We start from the raw sequence: 17,105 nt of genomic DNA on the forward strand, positions 1-17,105 counted from the left end.
AAGCAGGAGTTACATGTCATATCTTCACACTTTTGTGTCACATCAACATCTGGAGCTCCATCAGGGCCAGCCTGAAGATAAGAGAGCCCTCCCTCCGGTCCATCTGCCTTGGTCCAGGCCTCAGAAGGAGAGAAGAATGCTGGACCTGATTCCCTCCCCCCTCACCATTCCCTTCTCCTTTTGTGTCGTGTCTTTTAGATTGTAAGCCTGAGGGCGGGGAACTGTCTATTATCCCCTCTGTTGTAAACCGCTCGGATTCCCAGTGATTGGGCGGTATATAAATAAAACCTATTATTATTATTATTATTATTATTGAGAGTTGTACAATTTCTACTTCAACTCAAGTCAGGCTGGGCAGGCAGACTCAAAACTGGCACATCAAAAATAACTTTTTGGCAATTCAGAAATTCAAATCATGCAAAATTGTGTTAGCTGATGAAAGGTGTGACTGAATATATGAAAAAAATAAGTAGTCCGGTCTCCCCTAGAACCACAGACCCAAATCAAACATACCCAGTTCTCCAACAGAGAACTCGTCCAAACTTCCTCTGAAGGCATATCCAGAGCTAATAGCCTGTCAACACCAGTCCCAGAGATTGCACAGCTACTTTTCTTAGTTGCCAGTGTTTCTAATAGGAATGAGAGAATGCAGGAATACAAAAACCTCTTTCCTAACAAAGACCTTAAGTTGACAGTGTTATAATAAAGGCAGGATGCCAGAAACATTTAGTATGACATTCCTAACGGATTTTATGGGGCAGTGTGACATGAAACATCTGTGCCTGAAAATATCACAGCAGCACAAAATTACTAAATTTGAAGGAAAAAAAATCTTCCACCTAGACTTATCACTGTAAAGAGCAATATTGACCTCAAAGACGTATTTAGAAATAGGGGTTTACAAGTTCTCCAAAAACTAGTGCTTTCCAGTTTGTCAATGAAACCACTGGTCTAGCTAGGTATTATCTACAAAGCATGGAAGTAACTCTTGACACTTTTAGGCTGGTGGTTTGGCAATAGAGATGCCAGTCTGGAGACGAGAAAGGGTTCCTGTAACTTTAATCCTGAAGAGAACACAGAACAAGACAAGGTACTGCCAAAGTCAGTCGAGCAGGATGAAGTTACTTGTCTTCCAAACTCCAACTTTCAACTGCAACCATTTCCTCTCAACATGGGAACTGGGTGCTGCTCCATGCCCCCTTTGCCTACTCTTCACCATGTTGGGAGTGGATGGCTGTGGCTGAAAGTTGGGAGTTTGGAAGGTAAGAGAGGATAGGTACCTTTGTCCAGCTTGATAGAAGTTTATGGCACCTTGTCCTGCTCTATGATCTGTTGAGGATTACATTACAGGAGCCCATCCTGTATCCAACGTGGCAACACTACTTGGGAGATGTCAGAAATTGAACCTGGATTCTTTTGCATCCAGTGCATGTGTTCTGTCACTTAGTAAACGTATTTCCCTGAATATCAATAACTCTTGGTATTCTGAGCTTATCAAATTTGCTAGCAAAAAAGCTATCTGAATTCCAGGAGAGTTCATTTTTAAGAACCAAAACCCATTGCTCTCCTTTTCAGGTATTACCAAGTTATTTAACTCTCAGGCTCAGGCACTTGCGCTTCCACTTGTGTTCTTCTTCTCCTCCATCAACAAAATCCATGCAGACAAGATGGCAAACAAAAGCTCCCAGAAAGGTGTTAACATCCTAGAAGGCTCATTGCCTCTCGAGACAAGAAAAGGATCCTCTCTTTTAAAATCAGCTTTTTTTTTTTTAATTGCCTACTCCAGTCTAGTTACTTGCAGCTAGGCCTCTTGGAAGCAGGAAAACACAAGTTAAATCAAAAGTGTGAACAAAAAACTTTCCCATATTCAAGTTTCCACCACAGCTTTTTCCTCATTATAGTGTATATCTAGTATTGCTTCTTTATGAGGTGATCTAGTTTTTCTAGGCTCTAATGTTGCCTGTGTCCAAAGAACAGTCTGAGGCTGCATCTGCTCTGCAGAAATAATCCAGGTTGGCATCACATTAACTGCCATGGTTCCATTTTATGGAATCCTGGGTTTTGTAGTTTGTTATGGAGGTAAAGCTCAGACAGAAGGATAAATGTCTCACAAAACTAAAATTCCTAGAATTCCATAGCTTGAAACCATTGGAATTAAATTGGTGTCAACCTGGATTATTTTTGCAGTGCAGATGCAGCCTGAGCTGATGCCTGCAGTCCCACTATACTGTTTGTGTCTTTGTGTATTTTAATCTTTTATATTTCCAATTATTCATTTTCATTGTACACAGGCTTTTAAATATCATGGAATGTGGCTAAGCAAGAAAGTATGTATGCCTATAAAATGAAAATACACAGATGTGTAGGCCATGTGTGTATCACATGCAAATTGTAATTACATGCTCCTAGCTAGCTCTAGATTTTCCTTGAAAACAGCCCTAGAGTAAACCACAATCAGAGCTCAACTTCATTGAAAAACATCATTTTTGCCTCCTGAATTTGATAATCGATGGTTTTCTAACTTGTTAGTATAGTATGTAGCTTAATATTTCATACTGAAGCATCAATAAGACTTTCAAAGTTGCTAGACCTCTAACATCAATACAATGTCATGAAAGTGGAATGAAAAGTCTCTATATTTTATCCTCTCTAGCATGAATAACTGGGAAAACAAATATGCATTTGTACACAGACTTCTAATCTCCACAACGAGGGGTTTATTTACAATTGTCCAGGCCCTGCTGGATATTTCTAACAAGAATTCATTCAGAATTACTGTGCACAAAGTTCCATGTATCCCATTTACCGCTAAACACAGACATTTTTAAACACATTTTTTTCTTTTTAAAAAAATCAGTAATAAAAAAATACATGGTTTTTTAGAGATGAAATACTACATGTTTTACATAAATTTACAAATTTAGGTTTCATTCATGTTCAGTTGATATTTCAGTTCTCACATTTGGCCTTTTCAGACTTCACAGCAGCAGAGGTATTCAATATCCCTGTTTCCACAGTTGTCAAAACACCAATTTTTTGGGTAACCCTAAAAGGAAGAGAGTAAATTTTAATGCAAGAAAAGTAAAGTTTAATGCAAATAAATAATCTTGCACTTTTTTGCCTACAACTTGAAGCATCATTAATCAAACCTTAGTTCAATTTGAAGAGCACAAGCATGACTTTCTCTAGTATGACCACTGCCTAAAAAGTTATGTTAGCTCCAGTTCTTTATATTAACTCCTCCTATGTTACAGAACCCTCATGACAACGGCAACATCATTTGGGCCTGTTGTAGACAAAACATATGCCCAATCTTCTAAATTTAGTGTAAGCTACCATTTATCTGCCAGAGGTTCTGTCCCCTCAGGGGTAATCTATTGGGTACCACATGTCAGCAAAAGGCAGGAGCCTCCTCTTTTTAAAAAACAACACATTACACCACAATACACACAGTTTTTATCTCTCTGTCACCCTCTTCTCCAGCAGGCTCATGAGAAACTGACAAATAACTCTTGTAGAAGTCTGAATTGACCACTTGAAAAATGTTTTTGCAATTACTCCAAGAGTCATAGGATGTCTATCCCTGTTCTAAGCCATGACTGGGAGATTAAAAGCCTATGTGAGTCACCTTCTGCTTCTTCTCCCACCTGGGAACTACTGTAAATGCCATAAGTATGCCACTCTAAGCCCTAAAAAGATCTACATATAAACTGAAACAAGGAGGGACAGAAACAGACAAACCCATGAAACATTTCTGATCTGCCAATGACTGGAAGGTAAAGTAGCATCACATCAGTGTTAGGCCTAAGAGGAATGAAAGTTAAGCAACCATCTCATTTAGATGATACAGAGACATTTTATAAATTGACAAATATCTTCTGAATGGAATATTTACATATTTGCCAAGATTCAGGACAAGTTTGTGTGCCATTAACCAGCAGCCACATCTAGTATTGACAAACCAGCACAATTCTTACATAAGAAAAACAGAGTGGAAGTGGTTTTTAGCCCCCATCCTCATTTGAAAACAACATGCTTCCTCTAATATGGTTGCACTTGACTGTTATTAAGCAGCAGTATGGAGCAGATAATGGGACAAGAAGATGGCTCAAGCAAACCACTCTGCATCCCTTTGTAGGTAGAGAAGTAGCCAGATATGCACATCGATAGCAAGATCTAAGACTAGCAAATTGTATTATGGCTTGACAAATCATAAGGCAGTGTTAAAGCATTACATTTAACAGCTTATATAAAAAAGCGGGCTATAAATAAACAGTTGTTGTTGTTGTTGTTGTTATTATTATTATAGACAGTATTAAAATATTATTTTAACCTTGGTCTTTTCCATCCATTCTTTTCCTCTTTAAGTTTGGAACTACAATTTGCTGTTCTTTCAAGGCTTCTGCAGGACAGTTCGGTCTTGGCAATTGGCTTCCAGGTGTTGGTGCTGGTCGATTACTAAAATAATTATGTTTCAATGCCTTAAAAAGAACAAATATACCACTGAAACCACAGCTTCCTCTTTATAATAACTGTACTTAACATCCTATACCCTTGGGCCCTAACTTGTTGCTAGTTAGAAATATGCTGCTGTGAGGGGATAAGAAACAGGTGAGCATGGGTCAGTTTCACTTCTGTATATTCTTTGTGAAGGATTTATATTACGTTCTTCTTATAAGGATGATAGAATTGGAACAGAGCACAATCATGGTTGGCCCTCTGTTATCCATGGGGCTGTTTCCAGACCCTCAACCGACCTCTGTAGATACTAAAAATTGCAGGATCTAAAGTCCCATTGAAGTCAACGGAAGCCAAATTGCATATGGCCATGTTCGTGTAGCTGCATGCATGCTCCACCAATGATCAGAATGGGGTGGGCCAATCTGCGGATGTTCTAATTCACTGATGGCTAGCCAAATGTTTTATTGTTCAGGAATGCAGAGGAGAGGAGGTCCCTAGAATCCCCATTTTATTGTTAAAAATTAGCAGTGTCTTTTTAGCCCTTATGGTTTCAATAATATGCTTGAATCCATGTGGGTACCAATTACAGAACAGTCAGAGAGTGCACGAAGAGTTCTATAGTTAAGGATGTAAAATCCTTCTTGATCTTTCATGATAAACAGACTAGAATAAGTAAAACAAAATGTCACGTACTGAAAAATTATGCCAATTCCCCCAAATAGCATATTTTAGCTGTTCTTGGCACAATCTGAATTGGGGAAGCACCAGATTCTTTTTTCAGGACACTATAAAGCCAGCCATGGAAATGCTGATTAAGTCTTTTCAATGTCCATCAAGTATACTTAAGCCACAGGTCTGTGCTGCTTTTACCAGCTGTGCTGCTGTAGCTTGATGGTGCAGCATAACCAGTCTCTGGCTCTGGGTGAGCCCAAGTGGCACTGAATTATCATGTGGTTGCAGCTGCACAACCAAGAAAAAAGAGCAGCTTTACTCTTCTGAACCTCCAGAATGTAGAGTACACTAGAAATTTGAGAGGTTGAAAGCTTTTCATTTTTCCTCAGCTATAGAACTGCAGTTAGATGGCCATGGAGGTACATCCTAGTACCATCAAGCTGTGGATGCACCAAGGGAGAGGGCTGCACAAGGAGATATTGTTTACCTCCTTCTACAACACCTCAAAAAGTATTTATGCTAGCCTAAAACCTAGCTACACCAGAGCAAGGCATCAAGAAGATTCTTGTCATTGTTCTTTTAATGATCAACTATTTGTCTAGCTGCTATCCAGACTGGAACAATGAAATATGATTTCTGATAATTGCCCTCAAATATTTTAGTACAATGTGTTTACCATGTAACTAAGCCTGATAAATTTAGGACTGCATCCTGGACACTGCATTAGAATCCTGATTCTCTCCTCAACCCCTCCTCTTGACCTACACTCATTAGTCATAGTTTTGAAATGAAAATAAAAGATTAATTGATTAACCTCAAAGGGACTCATTAGAAAATATAATCACTGCAGTGTTCATATATTGGCATTTGTTGTTGTGTGCCTTTAAGTCGTTTCCAATTTATGGCAACTAAGGCAAACCTTTCACAGGGTTTTCCTGGTAAGTTTCTTCAGAAGGGGTTTACTACTGACATCCTCTGAAACGAGAGTGAGTGATTTGCCCAAGGTCACCCAATGGGTTTCATGACCAAGCAGGGATTCAAACCCTGTTCTCCAGAGTCATAGTCCAACACTCAAAACCACTACACCATGCTGGCTTCTATACTGACATATACTATTTTATTGTAGAGAAATTAGCAACTTGGCAAAAATAACCAAGCAGTGTTATGTCAGCATTCTATCTGGTTCCAGGTTGGCTTGTTGCACCTAATAAAGCCAGGATTTGTAAGCTAACATTGTTGGCTTACATGAGTAAGCTTAATGTGTGAACATAATATGAAGATTCGCCATGTTAAATTTTTTACATAGCCCAAACACTGCCACTCCCAAAAGGCAGTAACTGTATGCTAGGAGAATCATAGCTTGGAAAATTATTTTTGTATATAAAAAGCCTGACCATAATCATCCAAACGACATTTTGACCAAATGACAAATGACCAAATATCACTTCTAAAAACTAAAACATAATGATGCCATTAGCTTCCCTTCCCTTCCCTCCCCCTGCCCCCCAAATGGAAGTTTCTCAAAAAGTAATATGTTGTGGGTGCAGCAACTATCTGTAATACATTACTTTTAAGCTCTGCTGAGAACTGCCAGAGGTGCTTGAAGAAAAATCCTAGCTGCAGGGCAAAACATCCCTGCACAATCCAATATGCACTGAACAAGGTCATGGAATGCTGTCAGGAAAACTGAGGGGCTAGTAATGGAATATTCTGAAAGAAGACATAAAGAATTGGCTGAAATGCTAAACAGCATTCTACACTGTAGCATTTTGCTGCAGTGTCCCGTTGCATAGGATAAATAATCAACCAAATCTAGCTTTGTTTTGCTCATAAACTGAGAGGTAAGTTTTGCTAACTACCCACAGACAGTTTACACAACTATCAAAGCATTGCTATGTTTTTGACATGGTCCATACTACTGAACAAGTTCTCACATCTATGCCAAAACTCATAACAAAAAATAAAACAAAATAAAAGTATGACAAATAATCTCATCAATTTGCAATGACCAACCAGTAAAAGTTAATACCACAAGAAACTGGCATAGTGAATAATTACAAGCTTACAATAATGAAAAGAAACTTTAACACCTGTTTGTAATCCATAGTTTTCAATAGGAAAAAGGGCTGAAATTGCCCTTCCTTATAGCAGCATTGCCAGGGAAAAAAGATCAAAGAGCTCAAAGTACAGTGCGCCCGCATTATATGCGGATGCACTATACGCGGCTTTCAGCATACGCTGAAAGCTCCAAAGGAGCTGCGTGGGAGCGTGCGGGACCACCACCACATGCACAAGCCCCATTACTTTCAATGGGGCTCAAGCATACACTTTTTTTTACGCAGGGGGGGTCTAGAATGGATCCCCCCCCTGTAAAAAAAGGGTGCACTGTACATGCCTTTTCAAACTGCAGTATGCACTTGGGAGAAGAAGTGTTACTAAATTCATTAGTACCTTTTTCCAAGTAAGATTGTACAGAACCATCTGACCATGCCCTATTGTCTCCACATTCAAAAAGATAGTGCTACTTTTCCTATCTCTTCCCTTTCCACTGCTCTGTTGCTTTAGCGGGCTCACTGCTGAACTGGTGGGGGTTTTGGCATTGATCAGCTGACTGGGGTGGTTCTTCTTGTTCAAATAGGTGGTACAATTTAGCCAGAAACCCAGAAGAGCTTGGATCTTTTGGGGGAAGTCCCTGACACCTATATTTTTCAGCTAAAAGATCTGTTGATAACATGATTGCACTGAATCTATTCAATGTGCCTGAAAGAAGACCCATGCATTGTTTTCCAAAATTCATTAAATAAAGTAGATGTATTTATTTATGGTATTTATACCCCACCCTTTAGCCCTAAAGCTCTCAGAGCGGCTTACAATTACCAGGATTCATGGAAAATTAACCATTTTTACTAAAGCCTGACAGAAGTCAGTTTTAACCTTATGAAGAGGAAATGAAATACCTGTGTAGCGGAGACCCTGGTAGAAGGATTAAATGTAAATAAGCCTTGCAGTAGTTCAAGCAAATCATCACTAGCAGCACTGAAAATATGATGAAGCAGCATTCCAGGGAAACTTTTAAAAGTCACATAATCTGGAAGATTGGTCATACCCTGTTGGTAGAGGGAAAAGGGAAAACAAATGGAGAAGCAAGTCAGAAGCTATAGAATGAGTAGCACACACACAAAAGTATACAACAGTTCTTGTAACACACATGAACTCTAAATCTAGTCAAGTAACTCACAGGCCACTGTTCTTCTGTGGGAGTACCCAGAGTTTCAAATATCTTTGTGAGCTGATCCAGGTCAGAATCCCCTGGCAAAAATGGAACCTGCGGTGAGATGAATATAGCAGCTTTCAACTATGATTATTTAAAATACTGTATTAATTAATTTAAGATGGATTAACAGAAATGGGAGGGGGCAATTAAAAAAAGTTTCAGCTTCAGAATCCCTGAAATTTTCTTTTAATCAAATGCAACCTATGTCAACCCATTCTCTGCATTTAAAGCTTTTGTGTGTGCCAGGGCTGGGAAATCTACAGCTCTTAACCTATTTTCTGTAGGTAAAGGGAATCCAGCCAGAAGGAGGAGGGTAGGAGGAAGGAAAAAACTCCTATGCAAGGAACTAGCTCAAAACCGGGGCAAGAGCATTCTATCCTTCCCTTAGCAGCTTAATGGGCAGGGAAGAACAGAAAGAAAGAGAAAAATAGAGAGGAAAGAACAAAAAAAAGGGGGGGCCAGCTTACTCACTCATTGCTCTGGCTTCACCCATTTTGGGGATACAACCTCTTAATTATGCTCTCCCTGCAATGCCTTTCTTGATAAAAAAAAGAATTCTATTCCTTCATTAGACTCCAAGTATGCACCAAATCTTAAAACTGAGGCGCGTTACAGACCGCCCCTTTGGGGCGGCCTGTAGGCCCGCCTTTCCCAGGTGTATCGGGGCCTCAGCTGCCAGACAGGCAGCCTCTGAGGCCCTGATCCGCCACTTTGCAGGCTACGGGGAAGCAGCAAAAGGCCGCTTCCCCGCAGCCTGGAAAGGGGTGTCCTTGGGGCTTCAAGCCCCAAGGACACTCCGCGGCGTCGGGGAGGAGCAGAAAGGGGCCGCTTGGCCCCTTTCCCCCTTGCGTTGCTGGGCGCAGCTGTCTGAAGGCTGCGCCCAGCGACGCAAACCAGGAAGGAGCTCCGAAACGGAGCTCCTTCCTGCTCCGCGCAAAGGGCGCATTAAGCGCCCTCGCGCGGAGCGACGATGTCACGTCTGCGCCGCCCCGTATAGAGGCAGCGCGGTCATGACGTCGTCATGGCGGCCCCCATGTGGAAGGGGCGCCGCCATTTTGTACAGACTCAGTCCGTACTAGGGTTAGGGGAGTGCGGAAGCACCGCCCCTTCCCAACCCGAGTACGGACTGAGTCCGTACTTAACGGCCCATTTGTAACGGGCCTCAAGGTGCTAATTGGTGCTACTTGTAAAGTACCAGATGTTTAGTCATTTGTGCAAGAGGAGAAGCAGTTTTCATCTTCTAGGTACGCCCTGGTCTTACCCTTAGAAGCAGTTCAGCTAATATGCAGCCCACTGCCCACATATCCACACCTACTCCATACATTCTAGCACCAAACAGCAGCTCAGGAGCTCGATACCATCTGAAAAACAAAGGCATGCTGCACTTATCCCTTCCATTAATGAAGAATGCATAATATTTTCTAAAACTCTGTCCTACTTGGTGTCTAAATATTTAAGGTTAGATTACCTTCTTAGAGGAAAAGCAAGACAACTTACAATATAATACTTTTGTCCAAAAGAAGGGTGACTAAACATTGCTTATGTTAGTAAGCAATGTGCGAAACACAGATTTGAAGGAATACTTATGGTTGAGTAAAATGTCTTCATTCTATAACACATGGTGTTTACTGAAATCTAATTTCTTAGGTAAATGAGTCATAGTGCTTAGCGATGCAACATGTTACAGACTGAGTGTTGATTTGGGTTGTATTTTGCAACATTTAAGTCCCTATCCTAAATATCTGTGCAGTATAAAGGTAGTAAAGTATAACACAGAGAAAGTTTAATAAAGATATAGGCAGTGGCCAATTCTAGGCAGGAAGCCAATCTAACAGGGGTGTGGAGCCATGCCAGTTTCACTCAGATTTAACATGTACATTAGTCTGCAGTATACACTCCTCAGCTAGGGACTGGCTGTCACATGAAATGTCAGCAAGCTGCCAGAATCTCTTCCTCTTTTATATATAATGACTGAGAGAAGAGACACGGTGCTCATAGCGCTAGGCTACATCACTGTCCTGATCAGGTACAGTGCTCTACTAAATCTATTTGGATTCAAGCCACTCAATGCCATATTGGGGAACTACCGTATTTTCCGGCGTATAAGACGACTTAACCCATGAAAATCTTCTTCAAAGTTGGGAGTCGTCTTATACGCCAGGTTAAGCCCAGCGTGCTCTCTCCTTCCAGGCCTCTGAGGAGTCCGAGGCCTCTGCAGGGGGCGGGAAGGAGTGCCGCAGGCAGCGCAAGCACCGCCGGCCTGCTCCCTCCTTCCAGGCCTCTGGGGAGGCCGAGGCCTCCGCAGGGGCTGGGAAGGAGAGCTGTGGCCGATGCGAGCGCCACCGGCCTGCTCCCTCCTTCCAGGCCTCCTCAGAGGATGTTTTGGACTCCAATCCTCATCCTTCCCTGACAACATGGTCATTGATGCCAACAGGCCACTTGAGTTTCCAGAAGAAACCTTTTCTTACCTTGTAACCACTTGATGCGTATAAACTCTATTTGGACTTCCAAAAGACTTTGCTAAGCCAAAGTCAGCCAGCTTCAAAACTCCATTTTCATCTAGCAGCAAGTTGTTAGGCTTGAGATCCTTAAGTGAAAAAAAAATCATGTGAATCAACCATCACTGAGAATAAATACTTCGTCCTTGCTTTAAAAAGAAACAGGCAAGATCAAAATGTATCTTTAAATCTGAGGTATGGTCCACTGCAAGTAATGCAATTTATAAACTAATACTATATATACTAATTAAGTCTAGAAATTTTAATCAAAAAATTGACTCAAAAACTTGGGTTGACTTATCCATGGGTCAATATAAATACTGTGCCTTAACTTTTATCAAAACAGAAACCATCCCCTTCTGATCTTTCTTCACTACATATGCTAACAACACATGAAGTTTCTTCACCACCACAGGCAGTAATATTGATACTGTTTAGGGACTGGGTGAAGGCCACTTCAACATACTGATGAACTAAGAGATACAACAGTTTAAAGAGTCTACATACATAAATTGTATTGGTGAGCATTAGCCTCAGAAAGATTCTACTTTTTACTTTAGTTACTGTCTCACCAGAACAGAGATAGGGGGACCAAGAAGGGCCTGAGGGCTAACTGACAGTGGGGCAGTCCCTCCCATTCCCATTCTCCCAGGGAAAGCCCAGACACAGTGAAGTGCTAGCTAGAAAAACACTCCTTCAGTTAGTGTCTTAATTAGCTGGCTTCACTTCATGTCGGCATTCTTTGGCAAGGAAAGGTAAGAACAGAGTGGAGAAGGAGTGGAAGCTTCCTGGAAGGCTGTGTGGTTCGAATGAGGAGTGCTGGGAAATTGAATTTGGCCCAAGTGCCAAAGTGTCCCTGTCCCTGTACAAGTGGCGTATTTACATAGTACATTGGAGCCTCATAGAATCATAGACTCATAGAGTTGGAAGAGACCACAAGGGCCATCCAGTCCAACCCCTGCCATGCAGGAAATCCATATCAAAGCATCCCCGACAGATGGCCATCCAGCCTCTGCTTAAAGACCTCCAAGGATGGAGGTCATTATCCTCATTATCCACGGACTTGCCATCTGCAGATTTATGCATTCATGGATGGTAAGAACACATTATCCCCAATGGTGGCACATACACATGGCCACATCGCCATTAGGGACAGCCCCTGTTGTCCCAAGTAGCAGCAAGTACATATGGCCATGCCACCATTGGGAATAATGGGGGCTTAAATGAAGTCCCGTTGTCCCTAATGGCAGTGCAGCCGCATGCATGTGTTGCCATTGGGGACAACAGTACTTGAGGTCCCACAGATTTTAAATCCAAAATGGATCCCCCATGGATACTGACATCCCAGTGTATTTATAAAGTGGATTTGGTTTTTATTAAATACATTACTGAAAACCAACAACTTAACCTTTCATAATTAAATGCCTGTGCTGTATTTTGTTCTAATTTTTTTACATCAGTTACTTCAAGTTTGGAAAGATTCTTTTTTTAATACTGTAAAAGTTGTTATCATGCAACAAAGTTTCTCTTAAGACTAAAATTCTTCCATTTACAGGAGTGCCATCAGGTTTAATTGGCACAATAATTTATTTGGTCAGTGGCCAGTCATTTTGTACCTAGACTCACTTACCCTATGAAGAATCCAGTGCTCATGTAAATATTCTAAACCCTGAAGTGTCATCAGCATGTATGCTTTTATGTGCGAAGGTGTCAACACAAGACTAGTGTCCTTTATTATAACCTGTGTACAACAATACACAAAATTTTGTAAATGTATACATTTTATAAATTTCAAAAGCACAGAGCTTTAAAACAGATTGAAATGTACATTCTGATTAACAAACCTAGACACAGACAATGGTCACCAGAGTGCCTTGGGTAAACGTGTGTCTTTAATCTAATCTACAGCATTTTGTAAGAATAGAAGAAAATGGCTGTGAAGTACTTGCTATATTGCTATATAATGCAATAAAATTATAGTATAAAACTATATGCTATGAAATACTATAAGACTATGAAATTATTTTATGATTGCAGATGCCTTCATTTGCAACACAACTGGCCACTTTATGAATATAATGTTGGATCAGATAAAGCCTTACACAGCTTTTCCTAAATTCTTAATATCTACTTGCTAAAGGGCAATCTATATTAATAAACTATTTTAAATACTGTAATAATAAATTTTATAGAAATTTCACAGTTCAGATTCTAAGCAAGTATGCCCGTTTCATATATACAACTGGCCCTCTGTATCCATGGATTCAACCAGCCATGCTTGAAAATAATAATAATAATAATAATAATAATAATAATAATAATAAACAAATACATCTAAAAAGCAAACCTTAATTTTGTCATGTTATATAAGGGACCATTTTATATACCATTGTATATAATGGGACTTGGCATCCATGTGGATTCTGGGAATGAAACCCCAAGGGTCCATTGTATCTATATTTCATATCTTAATTGTTAATTATGTAGAACTGCATCAAATGGCAAGCATACCCACACAATTATTTTCCTTCTTGGAAGACTTCTGCAATAGCTTAAATCTTTGGCTATTGAAAAATTTGGCTGTATGCCAGCCTCCTCATGCAGCTACATAATTTAAGCTATTTATTCTTGTCTCAGTTCATTCCACTTACATATATGGTGCTGTAGAAAGAGTGAACAACCTAAATGGACTTAGACTCAAAACACAGACACAAGCTTGAGAAGGGAAAAGAAGGGGGAGGCAAATAAACTAGAAAGAAAATATGCAGTTATTTCAGTTACCATAGCAGACAGCATGCTTTTCCTACGGCTTCAAAGAAAAGGTGGAATGTCCTCACAGAGCATGGGGAAGTACTGTTCAAGTCCATCTTGTGAGAGCTACTGTGCCCAGATTTTTTTAAGAGTCATACCTATTCTTCCCCATGTCCCTTCGCCTAGTGACTTTTCCCTATGATATCTTGTTTGAACATGACAAGTTAATGCTTAAAATACATCAAGTTCATTGTATTAGATGTGGGGAGAGACAATGGACAGTCATTGGCTTAATTAATCTTACCTCTAAATCTGTTTCCATAAAATCAAACACTAGGCTAATGTTAGATTTATGTCCAAATGCATCAAGAAGCTGGAAGAAAAGCACACTCAGGTTATTTAAACATAACTTAACTGAAGAAGGCTTTAGGTTTAAAGGGGCTCAAGGAGGGTGTCCTGTGTTAAGCCCCCTTCTGCCAGTGGTCTCTAGCATGCTTAGCTGGTTAAAGAGATAGCACAGTAAACCATAGTGAACAACTACATCTCATAATTTTTTTAAATTTTCTCCTATGCCTCAGACTGATGTTAGATACAGACTGTGGTAGGCTCTCTACTCCTTGAATCCTGGCAGCTTTCCAAGGTGGCGTCAGTGGCCTTAATATACTTTTAAAAGTTGCAAGTAGAATAGTGCACTCTATCTGAACAGAAACAAGTCTTTTTACTATCACTCTGACTTTGTTCACACATGAATACTGGTTAAGAAAGTTTAAAATAAGGATTGGCAATGTGTCTGACTGAACAAAACATAGTTATGGCTCCCCACTCCCATCTTTGGAAGCCTCTGCATCACAGAAACAGGAAGAGTAAGAGGCTTAAACTGAAACATACACTATTTTAAACCATTATTTGCTTGTATCTTTGGAATCACAAACAATTGTGTTTCTAAATCCATTAGTGCACACTATGGTGTGATGTGAGGTCTCACTTCAGTCTATATCAGCCCAAGAAATGAGCAGAGCCAATGGCATTGCTCCATTAACCTGTCAGAAAAACATTTTTGTCTATCATTCCTTTGCACTATCATTCCTTTCTCCGCACGACTGAGTGGTCAATCTTAATTCTCCTAAAAGGATTGCTACATTGTAAACATTCTCTTATAAGAATAATTATTTCCAAATAAATACAACTGTAATGTACACAGAACAACAAAAACAACTTCTTTCAAACAGAACTTCATACTTACCCCAATAATATTTGGATGGCTAAGCTCCTGCAATAGTTTTATTTCTCTGAGGGCTGTTCTGTTTATACCTGATTTTGATGGGGGAAAGTGGAAACAATGTTAAATCACCCTCAGCAAAGTATAATGTTAAGTTACTTTAAGTGTCTCAAGTTACCCAAGGTGAAAAGAAGCAGTTATTGTCATCTTTGTCTCAATTATTTATACCACATTTCCTTACTAGCTTTAAGTTCTAACCTTGAAGTTCTCTTAGGTGTCTGTATCTTGAAAAATGCTTCCTAGTCAGGGGCTTAGAATACCACTGATGGGCTCAACTGTAGATAGTTCTAAACACTGTCAAATTCAACTCTGGTATCAACAGTTAAGAAGGAAACAAAATTAGGAAAGACTTTTGCTTCAGAGTGAAAAGAATCCAGAGTATATAGTACTGAGTGAGATAGACCAGAGCTCTGACATCATGATAAAGATGCTTTACAGTTTTCAGGAAGACTAACAAGTTCTTCCTTGGGTAACCTCCTACTTCAGTCCACCCCTTCCATTCATAAATATTTCCACAGACATCCATAGGGATTCTCTTCAAACATTCTAAGAAACATGGGTATTTCAGGACATTGCAATTTCGATGCCTTCTGCTCCAAGTTAAAGTCTTGGAAGAAAATCAAGGTGCCTCTTTGGTAATTTTGCATTTCCCCCTCAAGCAGTGTTTTTATCATTAGTACAGTTGGCCCTTGGAATTCGCAGGGATCCGTTCTGAACCCTCCCACAAGCTCCAAAACTCGCACATATTCAAGCCCCATAAGCTTGAATGGGGCATGTGCATGCGGGGCATGCACCATGGGTGTGCATCCTATTGGTATTAATGGCAGTTGCCCCTCCGCGGATTTTCTTTTTTACTTTCTTTTTTAATTTTTTATAAAATATTTTATTAAATATAAAAAGACACACAGAAACAAATACATCAACATCAATGTACACTCATATATAATTAAGACATGCATAAAAATATGAAAAAAAAAAACAATTTTCAAGTCCGCAGATCTCAAGTCTTGGAGGAGCGACTGTATTATTATCAATTACATTTTTGGATGCTTTTCTAAAAACAGACTAATGGAATCTTCAATTAAAATATGCAAAAGCTAAAAACAAAAACAATATATAATATACATAATACTTATGTGCTACATCAAAATATAGAAAGTCCTCTTCCAGGAATTTCTAGTTAAGTTCACTTATAATGGTGAATCCAGAGGCAGTAGGTTACTTGTTCAGTTTCTCATACAAGTCTCCTAAATATTCCATGCAGACATGGAATGTGTGGGATGAATTATAAAATAGCCCAAAGGGCACCAGGAGTTTTGACAGAAAATCTGGAGGTCGAGAGAGTGTGACTTGCCTAAGATCACTGTTTCCATTACCAAGCAGAGATTCAATGTTTGGTCTCCAGAGTCATAGTCCAATACTTAAACCACCACACCACAATGGCTCTTGTGTCATCAGAATACTCCTAAATTCCGTATCAGTCAATTAAGTGGTTTCATGCAGATGTTAAATAGCATGGGAAATAACCACAATTCCTGCAGAATCCAAAACCAGCAAATTCATGGGATATAGAAACTAAATCTAGGAAGTACCACATTTAATGAGTTTCTATCCTAAATGCTTTTTATCAGACATATAGAGCAGAAAAATTTCCAATTATGTATTTTTCCATGGAAAATTTTCCACATGAGATATGTATCTGTACATATATATATATACACACAGACAAGTGTGCATGTGCACACACATATGCACACATTTATCCATAATTGTTTCAACTGTTCTACCACAATCAATCACATTAGATTGACCAAATAGATGATATAAACTTACCACAATTCTTCTAATAAGACAAACATTGACAAACCCTACTATTCAGAGGCATAGGTAAATGAACACTCTGCCAACTTGTTTCTATTTTGCAAATCTCTTGCTACTCAATCAGTCACAAGGGCAAGTAGTCAAGACAAAATGTGATCAGTTATTTGTGCCCACAGGATCATATCCTTTCATCCTTTAATCCAGTGGTTCCCAACCTGTGGGTCAGGACCCCTTTGGGGGTCGAATGACCCTTTCATGGGGGTCGCCTATGACCATTGGAAAATACCTATTTAATTACAGTTATGAAGTACCAACGAAAATAATTTCATTGGTTTGGGTCACCACAACA

At 39.7% G+C, this 17,105-nt stretch overlaps 1 protein-coding gene across 5 annotated transcripts in view; it reads right to left on the reverse strand.

Moving 5' to 3' along the window:
- Positions 1–2,618: 2,618 nt before the first annotated feature.
- The window catches only part of LOC149323971 (cyclin-dependent kinase 7), a 34,311-nt gene continuing 19,824 nt past the window's right edge, over positions 2,619–17,105 (reverse strand). For all 5 annotated transcript variants that reach the window (XM_089494836.1, XM_089494814.1, XM_089494822.1 and 2 more), the window contains 9 exons: positions 14,900–14,967; positions 13,961–14,029; positions 12,536–12,646; positions 10,876–10,994; positions 9,669–9,768; positions 8,372–8,458; positions 8,091–8,240; positions 4,334–4,481; positions 2,619–3,046 (listed from right to left, as the gene is read on the reverse strand). In XM_089494836.1, coding sequence (XP_089350962.1) covers positions 3,021–3,046; positions 4,334–4,481; positions 8,091–8,240; positions 8,372–8,458; positions 9,669–9,768; positions 10,876–10,994; positions 12,536–12,646; positions 13,961–14,029; positions 14,900–14,967 — 878 coding nt within the window. In that variant the 3' untranslated portion in view covers positions 2,619–3,020. The remainder of the gene's footprint in view (positions 3,047–4,333; positions 4,482–8,090; positions 8,241–8,371; positions 8,459–9,668; positions 9,769–10,875; positions 10,995–12,535; positions 12,647–13,960; positions 14,030–14,899; positions 14,968–17,105) is intronic.

The sequence above is a fragment of the Sceloporus occidentalis genome, unplaced genomic scaffold (assembly GCF_023333645.1).
Source record: "Sceloporus occidentalis isolate IW3139 unplaced genomic scaffold, rSceOcc1.0.p SCAF_1, whole genome shotgun sequence".
Classification (NCBI taxonomy): domain Eukaryota; kingdom Metazoa; phylum Chordata; class Lepidosauria; order Squamata; family Phrynosomatidae; genus Sceloporus; species Sceloporus occidentalis.